Here is a 25,871-nt window from a genome sequence, read left to right as displayed (position 1 = left end):
ACAGAGAGAGAGACACAGAGAGAGAGAGACAAAGAGAGAGACGGGGGGAGCACTGATAATAACAAACAATATAACAAAAAAAGGAAGTGGCGTGTTAGATTTTCATAACAAACAACCATATTAATGCAAGCGACTTAATAAAATAAGCAATACGCAATAAAATCGTATTATACGCTTATTTGCCAAATCTGGGAATTTCAAGGTGTAAGGGTGCTTTTGGTGCGTTATAATGGTTGTACGTGGGAACATACCAGTTATTACGTGATGTCGACGTATTATATCGTTCAGCCATTGACTTTAACCGGATGTGTCACATGTCCAGGTCACGTGAGTACACACTAACTGTAGGCTCTCTCCTGGACATGTACACACGTGTGTATTTCTGTAATTAGCTTTTGTCAGTCATGTCGAAACTTGTAGATCGAGGTACACAGAGTCCCACAGTCCCACAGACATTGTCATGAAGAAGATTTAGGATAACGGGTAGCTGATGTATAACGGGTAGGATAAAGGGTAGCTGTTGTAGCTATAGTCTGGACTTTTGGTTAGCTGTGACTCTGATTCGACTCCCCAAATAAGAAAGCAGGCTAACTCGGTAAGTTAGACATCTATAGTGTCTATCCATGTCTTTTATCATGTTGTTGTGTTTTGTGATTATTGTGCAGGACACGAAGGATAAAGTCGTCTGAAGTGTTGCACAATAACATCAAGTCATTTTAAACAACCTTTATTATTAGTCTGGTTGTATCATATTAGATATTGTGTATCTTCTAAGAATTACAAGCAACGGTTGTTGGTTTCCAGTTCACCCAGTACATCTGAGTGAGAATGCTCTGAAAAAACTGCTTTGTGTTTTTTTTATGTTTTGCAGAAACACTACAAGATAGCATTTCTCAATCCTTGTAAGGCTTGGAGGCTGGACAAAGGTTAACTTCAGTGTCACTTATTTGCAGATGGAAATATACCACATCTGAATTTATGAAAAGGATCACTTACTGGTAAAAAGGTAACATACTACCTAATGTATGACAAACCTGCTTCTGAGCCATGCTGCGGAAATAGGTTAAGAGGATCAAAGTTGCTTTCTTATATCATTTGTTAGGATTTTAGTCTTTGAGATACTTGAGATCGATGCAGAGTGAAATCACAGCGTGATTAGATTACTGTACACTATGGCATATTCTGCTGTGAGAGTCAATGGGACAGGGGAATGTAAAGAGGAAATGATGGCAAGCTGTAATGAAGCTGAAAAAGAGCTCAAGGAGCCACCTGAGCATGACGTCAACTCTAAGGTAGAAGTGAATACTCAGCCGCAAACACCTCTGGCCTGGAAATGGTCAGTCACGTTCCTCTGTTTTTACGGCTTCATGGTTCAGCTGAAGCCAGGCGAGTCTTTCATCACTCCTTACCTCCTTAGCACAGAGAAGAACTTCACCAGAGAGCAGGTGAGTCTTAAACTTTACTAAGGTTTGAGTTGCTAAATAAATGCTTAATGATTTGTATCAGATTGTGTGACCATGAAATTGTTGTATTGTAATGTATTTGGTTATAGCCACCCTGTATTCTCTTTATTATACAGTTCTCTTTGAAAGTATTCTACTAGTATTACACTAAAGACATTTAATTTGAGATAAAATTATATATAAATATGAGAATTTCGGCATTATTCACATCAAGATGTGTTCAGCAGCATAGAACAGTGGACCCCTGTTGTTTGAGCACCCAATTTTTAGGTGAACAAAAGTAGAGGACACTTTTGATTCTGCTACAGAGGCAACCATGCAAGCCTTAGCATTTACATTTATGGTGTTTGGAAGGCGCCCTTATCGAGAGCAACTTATATTTACCTCATTTTATACTGTGCAGTTGTATGCTCAGTATAAAATGATGTATCTTGTTGTATGGCCTCTATATTTCTGCATTCAAAGTCTTCTTCAAATGTTGGCTTCTCATGCCTTCACCGCTGTCCTGTGGAGGTTGTTGATGTCAACAACTGTTGATTTTTCTTCATAGCTCTCACATTGTTTCTGTTAACAACTGCTGCTGTTTTCCTTGGCCAACTTGTTTGATGTCTAGTTGTTAGTATCCCAGTGGTTTCTTGCTGTTATTTTTCAGGACATAAATTGTATTGGCTATGCCCAGTACTTGTGCAATATGTATGATAAATCTTCATTTTTCAAAATGGCTTTCTGACGAAGGGCAGACATTAGAAATGATCATCTTTTCATCTTAAACTACAATGTCTTCGGTGTATTGCAAAAACAAAATAATTGCCCTGGCCGATTTAATACTGTCAGAGGAGACAGTATATTGTAGTCATTTTTATACTCTTCTATTCTGAATGTGTCAGGAAGAAAAATACAGACCACTATACAGCCTAGTGAAAATGTAAAAGAACACAAAGCATCTTAGTAAGGCCTCCAAAACAGCTTAAGTGTGCCATGACAGATGAATTTCATCAGTCAGAATAACTTGGTACTGTTTTGCAGTGACTTATCAATCTAAGGGGACAAGTAGACCTGAACTATGATGACAAAAAAAAATGCATCCCTAAGCAGATGCTTTTGTTCCCCCCTTTTATTTGTCACCAGTCAGTCTGGGAGGTTTAAAGGGAGGAATGAAATTGTCATTATGCTTACACATGTATTTTCCTGCCTAATATAAACAATATTTTACCTCAAAGGACAAATGATCAACTTCTTTCAAATACACGTTTCTGTTCTCTTTCATGGCTGTCTCATTTTCACATTTTCTATCTGAGATTTTTTTAAAACTTTGATTCTTTGTTTTTGTTTTTTGTGCTCGGTGCTCATTTATTTTGGATTAGTTGTCCCAGTCATCGGCACTGCCCCTTGCAGCTGAAACACTATAAACCAATAAACTTGTGCACAGACTCGGTCAAAGTTTACATTCTTGCTAAATGGGTCACACATGCTGTCAACTGCCAAAACACATAGGCCTCAAATCCTTCTGCATGCTCAGCTTTTTTGTGTGTCACTGTTAACTATTATACCTAAAGTACTGTGTGTGTGGCATCTGTCTATAAGAATTTGTCTTATAATGATAGTTATAATGAATCCTTCTGTTTGGGATATTGCATTGCTGTTGTATTTCAGTCTGCAATTCAGTAGTTGAATATGGGTAATTTATGGTCATTTTTTAGTTAGTGGTAATCAGGAACCATCAGTCAGGTCAGTAACTTTGATTTCATTCATCCATCCATCCATTCATCCATCTTTAGTAATTGCTTCATCCTGGTCAGGGTCACAGTGGATCTGAAGCCTATTCGGGAACACCTACTGGTATGTTTTTGCAAGGTGGGAGGAAATCCACACGAAAGGGAGAAAATGGTATCCATACTATTCAGAGTATCCTGAACTTAGAAATTAACTTTGGACCACGGACCTATCGAGGCAATTTGAAGTAACTGTATCTACAATTTGTTGGCTGTTTTAAGCATGTTTATCGTAATGGATAAGCTCATTCTAGATTTTCTTATTGCTTTCTGTTTTTTTCCGCAGGTCACTAATGAGATTAACCCAGTGCTTTCATATTCATACATGGCTGTACTGGTGCCTGTGTTTCTGCTGACTGACTACTTACGCTATAAGCCTGTCTTGGTCCTGCAAAGCATGAGCCATGTCTCCATTTGGCTCCTACTACTGCTGGGCACATCCTTGTTGGAGATGCAGTTCATGGAGTTTTTTTATGGCATAACGATGGCAGCACGTGTGGCCTACTCCTCTTACATTTTTTCACTTGTGCCAGCAAATCTGTATCAGCGCGTGGCCAGTTACTCGCGTTCCTCTGTGCTGCTGGGGGTGTTTATCAGTTCAGTGATGGGCCAGCTGTGTATGTCGCTGACTGGCATCACATACAACACGCTATGTGCCATTTCACTTGGCTTTGTCTCCTTCGGCCTGTTGCTCTCCACCTGCTTGCCCTGGCCAAAACGAAGTCTGTTTTTTAACCAGAACTACAGGGATGGAGAGAGAACTGCCACTCAGTCAGAACTTGACAAAATAAAACCTGATGAAATGAATACAGAAGGTGAAAAGGCCTCAGCAGGTGGCTGTTGCAGTCAGAAAACCTCCTTCAGCATGAACTCTGTGTTCATTGAGATGTTGAAGGAGGTGCGCAATGTTGTGAAAGTCCCCAGCCTGAGACTCTGGAGCCTGTGGTGGGTGTTCAACTCCACTGGCTATTACCTGGTGTTGTTCTACGTGCATATCCTCTGGAACACGTTGGTTCAAGCCACGGAGCAGAAGCATGTCTACAATGGAGGAGTCGAGGCTGCCTCAACTCTGCTTGGTGAGTTACACAGGATCTGTGATCATTAGGAGGATTAACCTACAGCACAAGGCTTGGGTCAATCATTGATTTCATATATTCCAATAACTTAATCCTGAATCCACATTTTAACAAATTACTTCAGTGTTAAATAGTACACGCTAATTAATTATATGCACATAAATGTCAATGCCTAGATTTTGGGTCTAGATATGGGACTTTACTTAATGTAAAGCTTAGTGTTTTTTTTTTCTGGTATTTTTTTCCCCTAAATTCTACCTCAGATATTATGATGTTTAATGATTACGTCTGCACATGTAATGATTGACCTTTATGATAGTCAGGCTTCTAATGTGCAATTAAGGCACTTTTGTTGTGTCTTATGTATATTCAGACTGGTCTTTTCAGTTCCAGAGAAGTTGTTGTGGGTGTTTTGACACTGGTGTGATTTGAAAGGATTCATTTTGTTAAAATGAATGAAAGACACATCACTTGTTTGAATATGTTGCAAGGCACACTATTATTATAACATGCCTCCCTCATAAGCATCATGTGGAAACAAGGCCTGCAAATTTCAGTGCTTTATTCATGTAGGGTTTTGTTTCTTTGTTCATGTGAAGTTTAACTCCGACGTTCCACATCCTTTTGACCGATCACAGTGACTGTGCAGACGGACAGATTATACAGCTCTTGTTTAATATTTCAGAAGAGCCAAAGTTCAGAATTTATCAGCTGCCGCACTGTGCAATGTAAAGTTCACATTATAGCTGCAGTAGGCAAATAGTTAGAGTTTGATTAGTGCTTTAATAACTAATGCATAATGCCATTTTTGTCCCAGGTGCGATCACGTCATTTGTGGCAGGATTTGTGAAGATTCGATGGACAGTCTGGTCAGAGCTGGTAATTGGGGTGATCACTGCAGTCCAGGCAGGTTTGCTGCTTCTCATGGGCACCACCACCAACATCTGGGTCTGTTATGTAACCTATATCCTCTTCAGAGGTTTCTACCAGTTCCTGGTTCCTATTGCTACGTGAGTATTGCAGGTTATCATCTTCATTATTAAAGATCATTCAGTGAGAACGTTATCCACGAGTTGATCATTTGCACTTGAGTTATAGCGTGGTTTAATTCTGTTGTTGAACTGTTATGTAACATGGTAACTAGCTGGTTTTGTTTAGACATTACATCATCCAGCTGAGATATCAAAGCAAAATATATTTTTAGTTTATATCAATATAAACTAAGTATCCATTGTTCATTAGAGTGCATATAGTATAGATATCTCAGGTTTTTTATATTCAGACTTATTGCTGCAAGGTCTCCATTACCATGGTCTCCCTGACCAACTCCTGAGTAAGGGTGTGAGTCTTGGCTATGAGCTGTAGTGTTTTCTCCTCACATTGAGGGCAAAAGCTATAAACCGATTTAAAGTAGCATCTTTGTTTTTCTCAGCAAGCTTAACCGCTAGCAGGTTGTGCCAGCATGAGTTATATGACCACTTTATTGTGACTTATCTTGCTAGGTGTAACATCATGTTCATGTAAATATGGATGCTTTTTATGATCATAATAAGCCTACATGCTGTCTTACTGCTGTGAAACCCTTAAAATCATCAGTAAGCAAAAAGAAAAATCCTGGTGAGGATTCTGATAAATTAAGAGAAACATCTGTAAACAGAAATGAATATAAACGTTGTCTCTTTTTGTCTTGTGTCTTTTAAATTAGTTTTCAGATTGCCTCCTCTCTCACTAAGGAGCTATGTGCTCTAGTCTTTGGAATAAACACTTTCCTGGGAACAATCTTGAAGACTGTTATTACTCTCATTGTAGTAGACAAAAGAGGCCTGGCTCTGCCAGTACACTCACAGGTAAGCACAAGCAATGTAACATTTCTTTTTTGCCTATGTGTAACCGAAGTGATGTTTGTTAATAGTTATTGATTGTCACATAGCTAGATGCCCACTGCTTGCGTGTACATTTATTTATTTGGCAGATTTTCCTTTCTCTTCAAGTGATTCAATGAGGCATATTACGATGTAAGAATGATGCTCAGTGTAGGGGTCAGTGCCAGATTTTGCATCCTTTTCGAAGGAACTATGCATTTTAACAGTGATGTGAACTGCTATGTGTGGTCACACTCAAAAATATCCCCAAAAATCATTCTTTGTAAATAGGGAAGGAACTACCTAGAGGACTACTCCAAGCTGATGAGTGGGAATGTTCCATTGAGGGACTTTTCGTTGCCATTCTTGTTTGGAGGGGGTGGGGGGTGGGGGGGAATGAAGTCCTTGAGTCAAACAAACGTTACTAAAGCAGATGTCTCTGAACACCTAATGGTTGCCATAAATAACCATCCAGTTATTAACTTGTGAAAGGACTATATTCAAACAGTAGTGCATAAATGTACTGTGATAGCCACTGTAATGTGATTTATCTGTTATACGTCTAGACGGTGACTTAAGGAAAAAAAAGAAATAGAGAGTAATATTGCTTGAAAATTACACAGTGATGGAAATGAATGTAGGAGTTTGCTGGTGTGTATAGTAGCTGCATTTATGCCAAATGTTTTCTTTTTCTTCCAGTTTTTGGTCTACTTTTTTTACTTGGCCGTGTTGACGGTGGTGTATTTAAGCTGTGCCGCATGGGTTATCACACATCATTGCCGCAATCAGGGGCAAGAGCAGGTTCCCACAGAGGCAACTACACCAATAGAGCTCAGCCCTGTGGAAAAAGATCCCTCTGAGATGAGCCCTCTCTCTAATGGAACAAATGTCAGGGCCTGAAAAGGAAGTGTATTCTACAGTCCTCATGGTGAGGTTCTCTCTCGTGGGATTGTTTGGTTTCCTTCTCTTATGAGGTTTCTGTGAGTAACTGTGCATTATTGACACATAACATAGAAATGCACTTTGTTTTTATTAACTCTGATCATTTGAGTTTAGTACAAAAACAAGGACCTTTTTATCTGTGTGCAGAAGGTAAAGATTTTCATATCTCTACATGAAAATTGCAAGAAATAAAATGCAGAATTTCACATATTATGCATTACAAAAAAAAGAGGATAAGGGAGAAAGTGGAAATAAGTTTTATCAAGTTTATTTAACACAGTATGGCCCTAAAAAAAATAGGAAATAATTGCAGATGACATCACTTATCTGACTAACCTTAATTAGTCATGTGAAATCATAATAGATGGAAATCATTCATAACAAAATATTGAGATGCCTAGTTTATGAAATTGCTGTATTAAAAAAAAATTAAGACTTAGTAACACGGCATTCTTTAAATATATTGCTGTGAATAGGAAACTTGACTGACAGAAGTAAGAAAATTGGGTTACATTGTAAAGCAATTATTTTGAAGGATGTGGATAAATTTATAGATGAAATGTTTCCCTGTCTTGTACATGTCTGTTTAGTTAAACTTAGCATAAATCCAATTTTAATATGGTATCTACACTTTTTTTTTTTTTTTTTAATTTGCTGGTTAATAATTTGCTTTGTACATTTATTTTGGAACAGGGAACATCATCAATGTGATACAGAGGTTATAACTGATTGACTTTTTTTGATAATGGTGAAGTGCATAGACTTACTAATAATCTGATTATTATTTCCCAGATCTCATAATGTATTTTGTTTGAGATAAAATTACTTTAAGCTAAAAACTTTAGTTCAGTATAACATTCAGGATTCTGTTAAAATATTTTTTCATTTATGTAAAAATACCTGGACATGATGTTGTCTTGGTGTGGTTCTGCAGGACCATTTTATCTTGTAACTGCCCTATCGAAATGCTGGATATTGTTCATTTGAAAGAAGTAGGTTTTTGTGGCCTGACATGCATGCATAACATATTGAATTTTTTTGTATGATTAGTTATTGACTATAGCACTGATCTGATGCTGTGTAAAATATGCCAGCCTCTCATTACTCTCTCCCTCCTCCCTCTCGGTGAACAGAGAGAAATGTTCTAGTATTGACACTGGCATGCTAGTCTGTGTAGAAGTGCATCAGGCACAGCAGCCTTGTCAGGGTTTTTAAACAACTACTATTCAACATATATTCCAGTAACAGAGGTGCTGTGATCAGGAAATGGAAATAGTTGCCTTTGAGGATGTTCCTAGTATCCAGTGAATTCTAGTGGTTCATACTTGAGATGATGTTTTTCTTTGTGTCCTCCCATGTAACTTCAATATGGAAGCAAATAATGCTGCAATGTTCCTCACTATAGTGCATGCTGGAGCTTTAGATTTTGAAATCTGATGAGAGATTACATAACAGATGTGTAAATACACTTACAATGGGTTACCAAAAGGAGGAAGCTCAGAGTGGCACTTCTTTTTGTAACATGGAGAGTTACAGAAGTAGTTGTTTTTGTTTTTGTTATCTTGAATCATATTTTAGGTTTTTTAAAAAGAGACTTTTTTTTAAAAATGTTTTAAAAGGTTCTACTACTGTCAGCTAGAAATAGGAATCTTGACCAGTATCAGCATGATTTTATATATACACTGCTGCCATATGATTGGCTGATTAGATAACTGCATGAATGGACTGGTGTTCCTAATAAAGTGGACAGTGAATGTAGGTGCCAGAAAAACTGTTTAGATTTAGGAAGATAATTCTTTGGTTATCAGACAATGTCTGTTGTTATCAGACAATGTCTAAACTTCTGTTTTGTCTGTAATTGTTATGGGTAAAATAAACAATGACACAAAAAACGGTGTACTGCGACAATTTATGATCACATTATTATTATCTTGTCAGACTTTCTTCCAGGGTCCATCAACAAGACATAGTGACTGTGCTTAAATAAGCATCCAGTGTGTGCTTGAAGAACTGTGATTTGTGCAAAATACTGATTCTAAGGAAAATTTATGAGAGTTTAGAGTTATGCACTTCAAACTATTTTGTTCGTTTATAATACACACTCGTTAGTATTGATACAGTGATGCCTGCTTTTGTCAAAAGTTTAAAGGTAACATTCACAGAAAACAGTTGTATTTGAATGTATAATGATTTCTAATAAATATTATGTGATAGGAAAAAGGATCTCACCGTATTGGATAAGAGATTGTTTATAAAAAGTCAGTAAATTCACTTCAAGTCTTGGACCCCAAGCAAAAATGTGATTGTATAAAATGAACTTCATTTGCATTTTCCATTCACATTGGAGAAACTGTTGTAATAGGAAATCCTTCTGTATCTAACTTTTTTTTTTGTAATAGGAATTTAGGAATATTTTAAATAAATGATCATTCTTAACAAACCTTTAGCAGTGAATTTTGTACTGTGAATTCCTCTGCCTCCTGAGTCAGGGGAAAACATGAAGCTAGGACTGGACACTATTAGTTTAAAAAATTCTCCTTGCCTTGCTGTATATGTTAAATATACAAGTATTTCAAATTTTAGTATGTATTAGGAGATGGTTGAGGGCGTACATGTGGCTGTAAAAGTGCTTAATTTTAGAGACTGCCTTTTTGCAGTTGACATTATGAAAAAATCCAAGCATGACCATATGTACAAATAACTGTATATAAAAACAAATACTGCATCATTCAAGAAGGAGGCACTCGTATGGATAAACAAATTGTGGTCCAGATGATTGAACCTCATGATACTCAATTATAAGAACTGGTGTCTGAATCTATTAAGAGTTCTAAATCACCATGGCCTCCATAAAAAGCCAGAGTCAAGTTTGTAGGTGATCACCATGATCAAGACCTAGCTTTCTGGAGGACAAAAATCTTCTGTTTTTTATGTAACTGTTTGGGCATGAGCAGTACTATATACACTATATTGCCAAAAGTATTCGCTCACCCATCCAAATAATCAGAATCAGGTGTTCCAATCACTTCCATGGCCACAGGTGTATAAAATCAAGCACCTAGGCATGCAGACTGTTTTTACAAACATTTGTGAAAGAATGGGTCGCTCTCAGGAGCTCAGTGAATTCCAGCGTGGAACTGTGATAGGATGCCACCTGTGCAACAAATCCAGTCGTGAAATTTCCTCGCTCCTAAATATTCCACAGTCAACTGTCAGCTGTATTATAAGAACGTGGAAGTGTTTGGGAACGACAGCAACTCAGCCACGAAGTGGTAGGCCACGTAAACTGACGGAGCGGGGTCAGCGGATGCTGAGGCACATAGTGCGAAGAGGTCACCAACTTTCTGCAGAGTCAATCGCTACAGACCTCCAAACTTCATGTGGCCTTCAGATTAGCTCAAGAACAGTGCGCAGAGAGCTTCATGGAATGGGTTTCCATGGCCAAGCAGCTGCATCCAAGCCATACATCACCAAGTGCAATGCAAAGCGTCGGATGCAGTGGTGTAAAGCACGCTGCCACTGGACTCTAGAGCAGTGGAGACACGTTCTCTGGAGTGACGAATCGCGCTTCTCCATCTGGCAATCTGATGGACGAGTCTGGGTTTGGCGGTTGCCAGGAGAACGGTACTTGTCTGACTGCATTGTGCCAAGTGTAAAGTTTGGTGGAGGGGGGATTATGGTGTGGGGTTGTTTTTCAGGAGCTGGGCTTGACCCCTTAGTTCCAGTGAAAGGAACTCTGAATGCTTCAGCATACCAAGACATTTTGGACAATTCCATGCTCCCAACTTTGTGGGAACAGTTTGGAGCTGGCCCCTTCCTCTTCCAACATGACTGTGCACCAGTGCACAAAGCAAGGTCCATAAAGACATGGATGACAGAGTCTGGTGTGGATGAACTTGACTGGCCTGCACAGAGTCCTGACCTCAACCCGATAGAACACCTTTGGGATGAATTAGAGCGGAGACTGAGAGCCAGGCCTTCTCGTACAACATCAGTGTGTGACCTCACAAATGCGCTTCTGGAAGAATGGTCAAAAATTCCCATAAACACACTCCTAAACCTTGTGGACAGCCTTCCCAGAAGAGTTGAAGCTGTTATAGCTGCAAAGGGTGGACCGACGTCATATTGAACCCTATGGATTAGGAATGGGATGTCACTTAAGTTCATATGCAAGTCAAGGCAGGTGAGCGAATACTTTTGGCAATATAGTGTATATCCATGACCGCATCATGTTATAAAAATTGACTTAAAAAATGAGTTTTTTTGCAAATGTCTTTAGCCTAGGAATTTGTAAACTCTTGGCATCAACTGTATGAGTTGAAATAGATTAGGATTAGACTGATATCAAACATGCCCTGAGGAATATTTAGGTGGAACACAATATAAATGACTGAGGTGTAATTCACATAATCTCTGACCCATAATCCTGCAGCTAGGGCTGTGAACCACCTACAGTCTTCGTTATTGTGCTACCATTGTGCTTGTCAGGCTTGTCTTGCAGCTGACTAGACTGTGTCGCTGGACATTGGCATAGTAGGCATGTTGGATCTTTTCTGCACTGTTGGCTGAGGTTTTAGGAAGATGGCACATCATATGTGGCACTAATGATTGAGCTAAAAACTTTCATGTGTTCCTAAGAAATCTCCATCTTCTATACTCACATCTCTCTCATTTATTGTCCCTGTATTGCATGGACAACAGCCATGCTGCACCTTGATTCCTTAGCTACAAAGCTAAGGCCTCTCCTCCCTTGCTGCACATGTCCATTTATTTGTAATTCATCCATACAACAGTTCATGTAAATTCATGAAAATCCTGCACATTCAGAAAAATGTATTATCTGGCTCCATAGGGTGCATAAATGTATTCATAAGACTTCATATAAACTATAATTCATATAATCTGTGTAATAATGCTCTCAACTGCAGTATTGAACAAGACAATGCTTTAAACCCTTGACATAAATTACAGTCTGTCCTGTGTTTGTAGAAAGTTATGTCACTTTTTGTCATTTGGCTGACCTCCAGAAAACTTGTAATGATTGTTTGTTCAGGTGGAAACCCTAGAACTAGACTGCACACTAAAGGAGCTGGACTGGGAGCTGAGGACTCTTTAAATTAACAAAATTAAGCTGGAGATCAAGCAGCTGGAAAAACAGATCTCAGCATGTGAACTTATTTAACCAAGTAACACTTTAGTATGAACATTATTAATGCAACTTTCTCTTGCTCTCTTTCTTTCTCCCTAAGCACATAACCAATGAAACAGTCTGAGACCTATCTGCAGTTTCAATGTGCTTTTATTAAGTGAAATATTGTGTGGTGATTGCATCTCTGACAGCTGGGTGAGTTTCATGAGGGAGACGCTGGTTTTGTGATGGTGTAATTGCTTCTTTCTAATGATGGTTATATTGTGCAGAATGGCACATGCAGCCACTTCTGGTGATGCTCTTAAGTGCAGAAGGCAGTGAAAGTGTGCCTTTAGGATGCCAAAGGTCAAAACAGGTCAAAGATCTTGATCTTGACCCTGGTTTTACTGAGGGCCACACTGCAGTGGTTTTGTAACCTGTCTGAGAGTCAGGATAGGGGCTTAACATAAACCTCTGGCATGCATAACTCCTGTCTTCTATCAAAAGGCCATCAAAAAGCCCCGTCATAGAACAGGAAATCATGTATTAAAAATAGTTAAAAATAACACTTTAAAGTGTTTTGGACTGTCTCAAATTAAACTTGCCTTTCTCAAAGCACTGACACAACACAGACTCACCGAAAATTCATGAGTCATGCACATAAATAAAAATGTAATTTTTTAAAAATTTACATTTTTTTCTATTTATTTATTATAGCTATAAAAATGGTTAAAGATATATTATAACAATATAGGTGTCAAGAGGCTAATAGTAAACATTAGATTCAACTTTAATATTAGGAAACCAGACATTTGGGAGAGACATGTTGATAAAATGTAAGAGTTTTATTAATAAAGCATAGGAAAAATAAAGACACAAAAAGTAGCCAGAGATTATTTTCATGGCATCACGTTTGTCGTCAAATGTCTTTTTGCTGCCTCGGGGTCGTAGGTATGTGGTGGCCTTCTGTTAGAGGGCAGCCCAGTTCGCAGACGCCGGTGATGCAGTGCTACATACTTTGAACTGGCTTCTAGTCTCGTCTGCAGCTTAGCACACAGATTGCTGAGCTCCTGGCTGCGGAACGATGGAGGTCTCACAATCCACCCCGAGACTCCATCAACGGCACCGTCTTCTTCATCTGACATCATGTCAGCGGTGATTCCCCTCCAGAAGTCCACTTCATCCGCAGCCAGTACACTTTGCCTCGCCTCCAAGAGCTGAAAACACAATTGTTACATATAAATAAACAATATGTACATCATTACAGTTTATACTAATGCAACAGAAATAAGTAAAACGAATTTAATTCTAATCTGTCTTACCCTCTTCCTCCTCTGGCGACTCCGGGCTGAGGTCTTATTAGCTGCAGCCACACTTGCTAGCTCTGGCTGGCTGTACCGGAAATTTCTGCGCACCGTCTCATAGTACGTCTTGCAGGCAACTAGAAACAAGTGAATGGGTTTGTTTAAAACAAAAATCAACCAAACATGACACAGATAAATAGCAAAAACAGAATTAAGAACAACAACATGGTGACAACAAAATGTAAAAACACCTAAATAACAACAACACAGTGAAAATTACTTACCAACAAAGTCATTTTTATCCAGGCCTTCATCACGCAATTCCGGGCTTATGGACAGTGCTCCCAATAAAAATGAGGTGACCATCTCATTATATGGCGAGCTTAATCTGTGGAGGCAAAAAGTACAGAGTTAAAACAACGTGTTTATTTGCTTCTGAAACAACAGAGTGCATGTTAGCCCATATCTTTCATCCATACCCTTGCTCCGGGTCATAGCGCCTACAGTTTGCCACAGAGTTGTGTAGCCGACGGACTGCCTCCTACAAAATACAAGCACAAATGCTTTGTTACAAAACTTACACTGGGTCTGCCGAATGAAAGCATGGGTTATGTCGTTAGAAGAATTTAGACTTACCGAGATTTTAGGATTGTGCAGCCGCCTCTTCCTCTTCAGTTCCTCCGTCGAGCAGCCGTTTGACTCACATTCAGTAAGTCGATCTTCGATAGACTGTAGTCTCTCGTTGATCTCCTTAAAATCGCGGGAGATATCCGCAGCAAACTCGCTCAACTGACGAGATAAGCCAGTGATAGCTGTAAGTAGCATCTTGTTATCCACCGTGGGACTCGCTGGGGTGTTTCGATCACCCAGCCCACGTCCCGGCTGAGGAGTCTTGGGGGTCCCGAAGCCACGTCTAGCCATTGTAAGCAGCGAAGAAAATGTCACAGCCTCATACTCATCCTATGCAAATATAAAAAGCACATTAACAACTCATCCTGGATCAGCAGCACTCAGCACATGAATGTGCCTAGTTGAAAGGGCCATTATATGTACTAATGTAAATAGTGAAAACACCATCTCTTCTGAAAAACTCTTAAATCATCCCTTTCACCTGTTTTAAAAACAGGTCAATTGTCGCTTTCCTTATTGCTATGCACATTAAAATACACTATACCAAGTAAAATGGTTTGATTCATAAGAATTTTCCTACATACTTTATATGGCAAACAACTGGTATTTTACAGTTTCAGACCTTTCCAGTAATCTTTTTTCTCAGTTTGTCATGAGATTGTTGAAAAGTTGTGTGCTTACCAGAAAGGTATTTGCTTCTTCATCTGAATCACTGGAATCAAGGAACAGATGGATGCCTTCATCATCAGCTATACAACATAAAACAATACATACATTAGGGTAACATTTAGGGTAAATATTACTAGAATGTTTAGAACAAATCATAATAATCACATCAGTGGAAAAACAGCACCAAACTAGACTAAAATATCTATTCATAATAAACTGGAGTATATAAACTGTGCTGCTTACCTTTGTGTGAACTGTCGCACTCCTGAACTTCTTCTAATCCAGTCTGTTCAAGGACGTCAAATGATTGTGAATGCATCTCTCCGGTAAGATCATGACTGGATGGCAGGTCTGATGCATCGTCTCTTATACACTGTCTGTTGTTAGACTTCTTTTCCCAAACTCCATTTTTGCAGTACCGTTTTTTATGGTCAAAGTATTGTGCGTGTGACCGTTCGTTGTCACAGTGTTCACAATAACGCCGCTGTCTTTTTCTCCCTGGTTTGGAGAGGTCCATTTTCCAAAGACACAAGACATGTTTCATTCCGAACCCTCCTGTATTTCAATGCTCTCCGAGCTCTTCCTGGTTACGTCACTTCGCATGTGACGAGCCTCGGCCAATCAGGTGCTAGGTCACGAGTCAAAGCGCGGAATCAAAACAGGCTGGAAATAGCAGATGGACACCTGCAGACATTTCTTTCAAAACTTGTTGAACTTTTGGGCCCATTGCACTGCACTCCCAATATACATTTACATCTTCATTTGAAAGAATGCATGTTAGACTACGGACCAGTTTATTCATTTTGGTGCTTTTCGTTTGAGCATTTTAATGGAATACTTGGGAAGTTTAATAACAAACAATAGGACAATTGTGGTCCAGATAATGAGGCAGTTTCAGCAGCTTGGTATGCCATGGACATGTGAACATGGTGCTGAATTTACCAGTATCTTAGAAGGTCAAATGGTTGGGACTTTGTCACATGATGGCACAGCTGATATGCTTTATCTGAACCACAATGTTTGATGACTTCTGTTAGAAAACTGTACAGTGGAACCTCTGTCTCCATTCCAGCAAACAATCTTGGATGAGGACGACAGAAATGCGATGTTGACCATGTATCATCAAATGTACCCTGAAAATTGTATAACTGAGATTGACTGTTTTGCCAAGACATGCAAAAGGGTAACATATCTTAATGTAACATGTTCCATAGTTGGATCTAGAGCAGAAAGATCAGCATGTGTATATGCTAAGTGGTGTGGAAACACTAACCCACCATTGACCCTGTAGCAGAACCATGGCCGGCTATTATCAAGAGGTTTATTGTTGTAAATGTTGTGTCAAAAGGTAATGATTTTAAACATGTCATCGCACAAGTCTCCTGGCTTCATCCCCATCCAGACTGATCATTTTTATGGAAAGCCCATAGAAATTTGGAGTTTGGGGAACAGACATCTCATACCCAGCATCATTTCTCCCTGTTGAGCACATTGCTGGAAGATGTGTGTTAAATACATCCACTGTGCATTTATAAGCAAAACAACAGAAAAAAGTTACTGTAGTCATGACACTATTTACAGTGTTTGAGGTCTAGGAGTGCTGTGAGGATCAGACTATTGTCTTAAAATGTTGTACTATTTTTTTTTTTACTTTATGTAATCATTTGCTTTATACTTTGTTAGTTGTATACAATAAAATGTATTTTCTGTTCTGTAATTTGGTCCTTAGAGCCTTAGAGATACAACATTTTGTTCCACTGTATGTTCATACATGTAGCGGAATGACAGTAACTCTCAGTTGACTTGACTTTCATTAACTGTGTTAGATAAATAAACTGAATTGATAAAGCACTGAAGAAATGTGGATTTTGAAATATATATATATATATATAATTTCAATCACTATATATATATATATAACGACATTTAAAAATGCACGTTTTCAATGCTTTATAACACACACACACACACACACACACTTAATTGTTTATTATTATTTATAATGAACGCGATCAATCACAAAACAGCCAATCACCAGAGTTTTTCTCTGTTTGTGTGCTTTCTCGTACTGAACTACACACATACTTACATACAAGAGCTCACATGCACAGAGATACACCCCTCCGCTTCTTATTTCTTTCCTTATAAAACTTGAGGGATTTATTATATATTTCTGCTATTAAACGTCTATATTCAGTCCATGTCCAGTCCAGTCCAGTTCAGTTCAGTCACTCCTCGTCCATGTTTGGTGATTAATACTAATAATGTGCAGAACTTTCATTGTATGAGATCTCTGTATAGACGGAGCTGTCAGCCGCGACGTCGCAGAAATAGAAAGAGTTTCTAAGACAGGTTATTCTGGTCAGGACAAAAACGGATTAACATGAAAAACATACATTTTATGGCGTGTCACATCACGTCCTGTGTAGTTAGGACAGTGTAAGACAAATCTCAATTCAAAATTCAAGCAACAATTAAAAAGTCTATAATTAAAATAAGACTGATCTTTTTATACCAGATTTTCTTTACATTTGGGTAATAAGCCCACTCTCGATCAGTGAGACCCCCCCCCCCTCCCTTCCCCACACTACCCTGGTTTGCATTTGTATAGCTCACTGTAGTCACTTTCCATGCAGTATGATTGGTGTATGTGTCTTACATGTGCAGATGTGATACCTCAAATATCGAAATAAACCTTCCAATAGGTGGCGGCAAGTCACTATTAATGATTCAATGAACGATTAAATGACATTCAACCATAAAAATGTCATTTACTTAATATTATCTTTTTGTTTATTGGACTTATGTGAATCAACTCATACAGGGGCATTTCTGTGGGAATTTTTATTCATTTGGCAGCATTTGTACCCCAAGCCTTGTTAATTTTGTCTCCTCAACCACAGTAAAAGTGCAATAAATCCTATAAAACCAAATGATATACCGGACAACAACAGAATTCTTCTTATTCCTAATCAATCAATCAATCAGTCAATCAATTTGAGGAAAAAAAATGCCTGATGGTGAAGGTGGGATGAGGAACAGAGGTGGAAACCATATCTATGGAGGAAACTGCTGCAAGAAGCAGATTTTTGATTTGTTAAAGATAAATAATAATCTATTCATAAGGCAATTTATATAATAAATGAAAGGGGAAAGCTGTCTTATTTTTAACTTTTTAACTTTTAAGAACTTTCTGTAATATTGTTTTAAAAATAACTATAATAAAACATGATTATGTTTAATTAAATAAGCAATGCTACTTGGTGTAGCACTTATAAGCAATATGTTTTGTTTTTATGCTTTGTGTTTTGAGAAAATCCCCCAGAAAAAGGTAAGTGAGTATTCCATGAAATTAGCTTTCTAATTAACTAATGAAAAGTTTTACTTTTATTAGATTAAAAAAAATTAAGATATTAAAAATCTTTAATATCTTGGTTAAATCTCGTAGAGAATAACCTTCCTTTTTTCAAGACAAGTACAGACCGATGAGTTTCTGAGGAAATCTGTTTTTGTTTGGCAATTTTTAATTGTAATTTACACTGAAAATGATGGGTCACTCTCTCTATGGAGGAAGAGCCAAATATGACTGGCTCACTGGACATTATATTAAAAGAACTTATTTTAAGATGTTTAAACATCTAGGAGGGCATACATGATCAATTTAAGACCATCCACATCCAAACACAGCTAGTCGAAAAGCCTTCAAGTTTAACACTGATTAAGTAGCAAATATTAGTTGTTTTGTAAAATGTAATCTTTGACGATTTTAATGGTTGACCTGCCGAGTAAATTCTTACAGATGAATGATGAACATGTTTTCTGTGTGTCATTGTGAACATTCAATTGTGACTTATAACAATAATGATTTTGCTTTTAGAATCTTTTAGAAAAAACTAGCCAACACATAGGTCATTTTGTCTCTCTCAAACTATTTGGGGTCAACTCCATATTGATGCTAACCAAACCCCCTTATATGAGGTCACTTAATCAATTAATTCCGATTACTTCAATCAAGCATTTCCACAATATGGAGAAAATATCCCAGTATACCTAGATTCACAGATGTTTCACCTGTAATTTTAAAGAAATTCAGAAATCAGCCTTATCAGTATTTTTTAATTAAGGTAGTAAGAAATATACAAATTAAGAATCAAGTATCATTGTAACTTTACAGTACAAGACCAGATGGGTCACAGAATAAATTAAATAAACAATTAAAGCATAAAAATTAAAAGAGTGTGATGTGGAAATACATCAATTACAATAAAAGTACTGTTGTGACGATTCACATGGGAAAAGCAATCTCAGTATATGCAATGCATGTGTGGACATCATGCTGAAAATTTCAATACTTCAGAAACTCATTAACGTTTGATTGTTTTGAATTTTATTACTGTATAAATACTTGTTGTGGAAATGCTCCAATATCTAGTGGAAAACCTTCCCAGAAAAGTGGCATTTTAGTGTATATATAAAAACACAACGATATTTTAATTGTGATTTTAATTTTTAAAAAATATAATTAAAACTTGCATAGTTCACATACCAAAATTTGCTTTTTAGTAAACTCACACAGTCAATCATTTTTGACGATTGGTCTTTGCATTTTGAAATAAGAAAATTCCATCATTTAACATCCATGAAGCTCTTTTTCAGTGACCACTGGCCAGTAGCTTTTGTTCTCGTCATACCATTTAACTGAAAGGAAAGCAGACATTAAAAAGACATAAGGTCATCTATGAAATTTGCAGTTAAATTATATGCATTTAATTATGCCCATTACTTGCTAATGTTGAATGTTAAAAGAACCTTCAAGACTACTTGACCATGTATGTATGTAACATCAGGCTATTCATTTAAACATTAGCACAAGCTTCTGTATAGCTGCATTATTACCTCCTGTGGAAGTCTGTACAGCTGTGGTGGTGTAGTTAAAAGTCTAAATAGTATCAAAAATTTATTTCATTCAAAACTAGAATTAGTAAAATGATTGAAATGTCTATAAAGTGCAGTCTGAGAACCCATGACTCGTTATTGAAACACAGGTCCATAGTTTGAGCAACAGTATAACAAAAGCCAAAAAGCCCTTACTTGTCCTTCTAATGCCTTCTTCCCATGGGACCTTTGGCTTCCATCCAAGTCTGTGCATCTTGTCTGAGATCATGGGGTACCTCAGGTCACTGACAGGTCTAAAGTGCAAAAATAAAATCTCAAATGGTGTTTTATTCAAATAAATTCTCAAAAATATTCAAAAATTTATTCAAAAATAAAATCTCAAATTATGTTTTATTCAAATAAATATGCATTCTCTGGTATTAAACTTGTATTTGTATAGAGCTTTCAACAACTCTAATGGAGGTCTAAAGGGATTAGATTTAGAGCCCTAATGAGCAAGCAAAGGTGACAAAGAAAAAGCCTCCCTGAGACAATATGAGGAAGAAAATCTGAGAGGAACCAGACTTTCCTTTTGGGTGAAACTGGATACTGTGATTATAAATCATTATTCAGCTACAGTTATATATAACTATACTATAAAGCCGGACTAATTGTGTGGAAAGGATGTTCAGTATAGGCATCATAGTGATTTAATTACAACAGCAATTCTTTGGGACAAGTCTACAATATCCGTGTGATATACACTGAAAATAGGGTGAGACCTGTGCATGTCTTTAGGAATTGTAAACCTTCTGTCACCTATTTTACTGTATGGCAAAAAGTTCTGCAGCAACAGTTGTAGGTGTTCAGTGAAAGGTAACTTGATTTATTACATCATTCAAGTCAGGGATCACATTTTACAACGTACACGTACTGGTAGGATACAAATGTTTATCTGTATTTACAGGATTGTCATGAATACCAAATTTCCTGTGTAAATTCATAACCATTGATAAATGGGATAAATGAGGCCCACTGAGGTTTTTTTTTAATTGTCATTGGCTATATCTAACTATATAATAACTGATCAAACTGATCACTTTAAATCCAAACCTAAAAACAAGTCCAATAAATAATATAGTTTAATAAAAATGTGTTTTGTATGTGACTGAGAATTAAGGACAGCGATTTTGGGATCAATCAGTGGATTTTTATTAGTATTTTATTTATTTATTTTTACAATTACAACTCTGGCTGCAAAAGGTTTAAAAATCCCTGGTGTATACAAACAAGTATGAATAACCTATTGGCTACTCTGTATTAACCACCTTATACATTACACACACACTCACAAAATCAGCCTCTATACATATTTTCTGACGATATATTCTATATAAAAGCATCTACGAATAATTGCTCCATACACACCTGTCATCAACAAATAGCAGCCAGTCATCCAACTCGTCATCAGAAGCATTTTTCACCTAGAAAATCATTAATGTAATAATAATAAAAATAATAAAATTATCAGAAAATGCCGATAAAATGTTAAATTATATGTACAAATGCTTTATAGTAAAATTCTGTTAGTAAACCTTTATCTACTGATACATTTCTCTACTTGTACATTTCTACTGATAACACTATGTAACATATTTTCACTTTTTTCTTGTTCCTGGGAAATAAGTGTTATTTCCCCATTCTTTGTAACCCAAATAAAAAGAAAAAACCCATCTTAGTCATGAAAGTTTGGGTTAGTTTTGGACAGTTTTGTTTAGTAAAACGGGCTAATTTTGAGGTTTTCTTTCTCTTAAAAGCTCAAACCCAAACTTCAAGGGGCTTATTGTCTATTTTTTTTTTATCATTTTCCATCAAGAAAAATTGGAAAATGTCATTCACTACCCAGGAACAAAAATCGTGTCACATAGTGTTATCCTTACAGCTCACAGTGTGCTTAAATGAACAGACAAAAAATTATGATGAATAAACAGATGCCCAAAATGGCCTGTATCATAAAGACAAGAATGGTCTCAAATTTCAAAGAGGGTAGCCAGGATAGCCAAGCATATAATCGGACAGCTCTGCCAGCAAAAAAGTGCATTATCTGAGATGAGCCCTCAGCATTACCTGCCCCCCAACCATGATTCATACACAACCAGACTTCTGCCTGAATGTTACAAAGAATGTTATGCTGTACAACAATGTTTTCACATTTCGTCAGTGAATGTAAGTGTTATTGAAATAGAAGAGAAACAAAATGCTGAGAGGAATGTAGTCATTCAAAATCAGACAAAAGGTCTTACCATCTTCACCAGTTCTCTGGCCAGCTGTATGATCGCAATTTCAAAACTGGCTGCAACATTGTAAATCTCTCCCATGATGCCCCTCTTCATGAGCATCAAGAGTGCCTCTGTCACATCATCTACATAGAGAAAGTGACGGGACTGAAGGCCTGTCCCCTGAATAGTGCTATATGGAAGAGAACAGAACTCTATTTGCTTAGGTAATCATTCTTCTAGTTTCAGTAATAAGGAATACAGACTCACCATTTTTGGTCCTGTTGTAAGAGGAATATAAACCTTGGAATGACCTGAGGGGGATAAAAAAAAGCATTGAGACAAAAATAGATTTACAGGTTTAATGATTACTTATAAATTAATCCAAAAATGATTAATAAAATGTAAAAATTTTGCATACCTTTTCATAATACTGCCGTGGCCCATATATATTACTGCTCCGTGCAATTACTACAGGGAGCTGAAATATATAAGACAACAGAACACTGAAACCTTATGTAAATAAAAGCAATACGATTAAACATCAATGCAGGTGCTATATTCACCAGTGCTGTTTAAATACCTTGTGATTTCTCCAGAATGACATCACAGTGTTTTCAGCAGCAGCTTTGGATTTTGAATAAGGATTGGTTGGCAGTTTTGGGCTTGACTCATCAAAATACTGCAAAAAGAAGGAAACAACTAGGATTAAACATTCTTCAACCAAACAAAAAGATTTTCCCAATGCATGACTGATGCTTCCATCCTGTCAAAATGATCTTTGAGGCAATAATTAGGTTAGGATTGATTTACAGCAGTGTTGGGTCTATAGAGCTTCTGCTTGTGGAATGATGCAGTGAGAATAACTTTTATTTCCACTTAAACATCAACAAGCAACTGATTAACTTCAGGAAGCGGAGTGTGAATCGGAGACAAGTGCCAAGAGAAGTGCCACAGAGAGAGCAGACAGCTTCATGTTCCCAGTTTGCAGAACTCAAGACCTCTCATTAACCCTCCATATCTTCATCACCAAGGATGTTCGCCAATGCCTTCACGTCCTCTGAGACCGAGGAGCTAATTATGACAAAACGAAGCTTTCTGAAGTGATGCATGGAATAATGGTTCATTAAGTGAAGCTTTTAAACACAGGTAGTGGCATCTGGCATCTTTGCACTTAAAAAATGTAGAAAATTAATTCCACTACTGAATATCTGTTCACACTCCTTCCTAATGCGTGACTAATCACAAACATGAAGGAGCTCCCAATAAAATACAATAAACTGGTGTATTTTGATTCTAAAAACACTCATGGGAACTTGAGGGCTACTAAAAGTCATGTTCATGTGTGACTTACTTTATCCACACTGTCTCCATACACCTCATCGGTGCTCATATAGATGAACTTTTCAACTTTAAATTTACAAGCTGCTTGGAGTAGTACAGCTGTGCCAGCTGTATTCACATGCATGAACTGGGATGGGTACAGGAAGGAATTGTCTAAGGAATAATAGAAAATCACTGTCTTAACAGAACATGTAGATATTCAATGAATGCAAAGGTAACAAGAATAACTACTGCCGGTTTTATGAAATAAAATCTCCAAACCATTACTCACCAACGTGTGATTGAGCAGCACAATGAAAGACAATGTCTATATTTTCAGTAGAAAAGATATGATCAATGAAGTATTGGTCACACACATCCCCCTGTTGACAGAGGGACAAAATGTAATTAGAAGCAGGAAAGGAAAACAGTTTTCTGTATCAGTCACTGCTGGTTAAATGTTCATTTGTCTATATTTATAAACAGAATATTTTGCAGCAAATTAAAGTAAAACCAGTTGTCTGGGGTTTAAACATAAAGTAACATTTATCATGAAAGTAAAGAGCAAAAAAGATTTTACCCCTGACTATTAAACAGGACACTGACGAACATAACCTAATTCTCGTGCATTTAATGAAAAAAAAAAAGTACAGATTTTTCTGATTTTCGAATAGATTTCTCCCCCCATATTCCCAAACCTTCTAGGTGTATGAGGCATTTCTGTAGTTCTCAAATCTGATTAGCAATCATCAGTGAATATACACTGATCAGGTATAACATTATGAGCACTGACAGGTGAAGAGAATAACACAGATTATCTCCTAATATTATATACATTATATCATGGCACCTGTTAGTGGGTGGGATATATTAGGCAGCAAGTGAACATTTTGTCCTCAAAGTTGATGTGTTAGAAGCAGGAAAAATGGGCAAGTGTGAGGATTTGAGTGAGTTTGACAAGGGCCAAATTGTGATGGCTAGACGACTGGATCAGAGCATCTCCAAAACTGCAGCTCTTGTGGGGTGTTCCCGGTCTGCAGTGGTCAGTATTGATCAACAGTATCCTTTAAGTCCTGTAAGTATCCTTTATGTCTTGTAAGTTGAGAGGTGGGGTCCATGGAGGCCCCAACCTGCAACTTACAGGACTTAAAGGATCTGCTGCTAACATATTGGTGCCAGATACCACAGCACACCTTCAGGGATCTAGCAAAGTCCATGCCTCAACCAACACAATATTAGGCAGGGGGTCATAATGTTATGCCTGATCAGTGTAAATCGTTCTAAAAGGGTTCAATCAGTATAATATATATATATATATATATATATATATATATATATATATATATATATATATATAGGTCAATCAACCTGTTGAGACACATCACTGATCCACTATGTAATAATATTGTTTAATTAACTAGCAAAATCAAATTATTTTACATTCTGTAAAAAAAACAAAGCAAACTGTGAAGTAAACCATTGTAAGTTGGATGAAGAAAGTTGAACTCTTTTAAACTGCCTCTATGGTCTAACATTTGCTGAATAATAAATATTTGTGAACTTTATAACCGAGAGCATTGGTGCACAATTCAGTCTTTATTTAAACAGCTGAATGAATGTTGATCACAGTGGGTCATTATACAGCTCCTGGGTGTAAGACTTACCTGAATGAATTTGTAAGTGCTTGTGTTCTCAAGATAAATGAGATTCTTCAAACTGGAGCAGTAGTTCAGCTAAAACAAATCAGATAAAATATTTTATTAATTTGATTAACAAAACAGTGTCTGATGTACTCTAGAAGAAATCTCACTTGGTTATGAATGAACTGAAAAAGAAAACTCACCGAATCAACATTAATGATTCTCCACAGAGGATATCTTGCAGCCAAAAGTGAGATCAGATGTGACCCACTAATTTGGGGGAAATAAATGATTAATTGTAGCTCATCAAAGAAACAAAATAATCAATGTATGTTATATATATACAAACAAATAAACAGCACTTACATGAATCCAGCTCCTCCAGTGACCAGCACAGTCTTACCGGCCGGCTGGACCTGGTCACTGACAGCATCGCTCTCACTTTTTTCTGACATTTCTCCAAGACTTTCTTTTAGTACTGTAGTTGGTTTGGAGCTAACGGTCTCTTCCTCAGTACAGTTGTATTTGGCAGCAGTCTCTCCATAGAGCTGTGGTCCACCATTTCAGTGTATCTAATTTAGGGTAATAAACACAAGATAAACAACAACAACAACACAAATAACAGATAACTGTAATCTCTGTATACAGTTAGCTACACTCTAAAACAAACCCCATAATCGTAATCACCGTCATTCTGTTCACTCTCTGATGACTATACAAATATTTTCTCGCAAAAATTTCACCTTGGCATCAGTTAATAAACGTTAATAAATCATGCTACATTATACCTTCCTAACTGAAGTCTGGTCGCAGGCAGACTTTTCGACCCGTTTAAACGCTTTCCGGCAGTGCTGACACGTATCATATTTGTTGCCAGCGTTGCCTACAACCGTCATCCCTCCTTCACCGCC

General features: G+C 37.3%; 3 protein-coding genes across 5 annotated transcripts; 1 reads left to right on the top strand and 2 right to left on the bottom strand.

The window, feature by feature from the left end:
* The first annotated feature begins 306 nt into the window (after window positions 1-306).
* slc19a1 (solute carrier family 19 member 1) lies at window positions 307-9,555 on the top strand. Its single transcript, XM_058403260.1, has 6 exons — window positions 307-595; window positions 872-1,445; window positions 3,522-4,311; window positions 5,129-5,321; window positions 6,017-6,158; window positions 6,873-9,555. The coding sequence occupies exons 2-6, from the start codon at window positions 1,173-1,175 to the stop codon at window positions 7,071-7,073; spliced, it is 1,599 nt and encodes a 532-aa protein (XP_058259243.1). The 5' UTR covers window positions 307-595; window positions 872-1,172; the 3' UTR covers window positions 7,074-9,555.
* Window positions 9,556-13,069: 3,514 nt separating this feature from the next.
* LOC131361733 (uncharacterized protein C14orf93-like) lies at window positions 13,070-16,624 on the bottom strand. The gene is made up of 7 exons (XM_058403261.1): window positions 15,090-16,624; window positions 14,859-14,926; window positions 14,184-14,507; window positions 14,027-14,088; window positions 13,832-13,935; window positions 13,566-13,684; window positions 13,070-13,460 (listed from the first exon to the last, which is right to left on the bottom strand). The coding sequence occupies exons 1-7, from the start codon at window positions 15,388-15,390 to the stop codon at window positions 13,143-13,145; spliced, it is 1,296 nt and encodes a 431-aa protein (XP_058259244.1). The 5' UTR covers window positions 15,391-16,624; the 3' UTR covers window positions 13,070-13,142.
* Window positions 16,625-18,942: 2,318 nt separating this feature from the next.
* On the bottom strand, window positions 18,943-25,851 carry LOC131361735 (dTDP-D-glucose 4,6-dehydratase-like). 3 transcript variants are annotated; one of them, XM_058403263.1, is made up of 13 exons: window positions 25,749-25,851; window positions 25,327-25,532; window positions 25,164-25,230; window positions 24,985-25,053; window positions 23,613-23,703; window positions 23,352-23,494; window positions 22,581-22,679; window positions 22,419-22,478; window positions 22,268-22,311; window positions 22,025-22,190; window positions 21,150-21,205; window positions 19,938-20,035; window positions 18,943-19,544 (listed from the first exon to the last, which is right to left on the bottom strand). In XM_058403263.1, the coding sequence occupies exons 2-13, from the start codon at window positions 25,413-25,415 to the stop codon at window positions 19,477-19,479; spliced, it is 1,050 nt and encodes a 349-aa protein (XP_058259246.1). In that variant the 5' UTR covers window positions 25,416-25,532; window positions 25,749-25,851; the 3' UTR covers window positions 18,943-19,476. The 3 variants fall into 3 exon arrangements, with proteins under 3 accessions (XP_058259246.1, XP_058259247.1, XP_058259248.1); XM_058403264.1 differs by having other exon boundaries at window positions 25,648-25,791; XM_058403265.1 differs by having other exon boundaries at window positions 25,631-25,769.
* Window positions 25,852-25,871: the final 20 nt, after the last annotated feature.

The sequence above is a fragment of the Hemibagrus wyckioides genome, linkage group LG11, assembly GCF_019097595.1.
Source record: "Hemibagrus wyckioides isolate EC202008001 linkage group LG11, SWU_Hwy_1.0, whole genome shotgun sequence".
Classification (NCBI taxonomy): Eukaryota; Metazoa; Chordata; class Actinopteri; order Siluriformes; family Bagridae; genus Hemibagrus; species Hemibagrus wyckioides.
The sequence above is the reverse complement of the archived record's forward strand: the minus strand, read 5'-3'. Positions and strand labels throughout refer to the sequence as shown.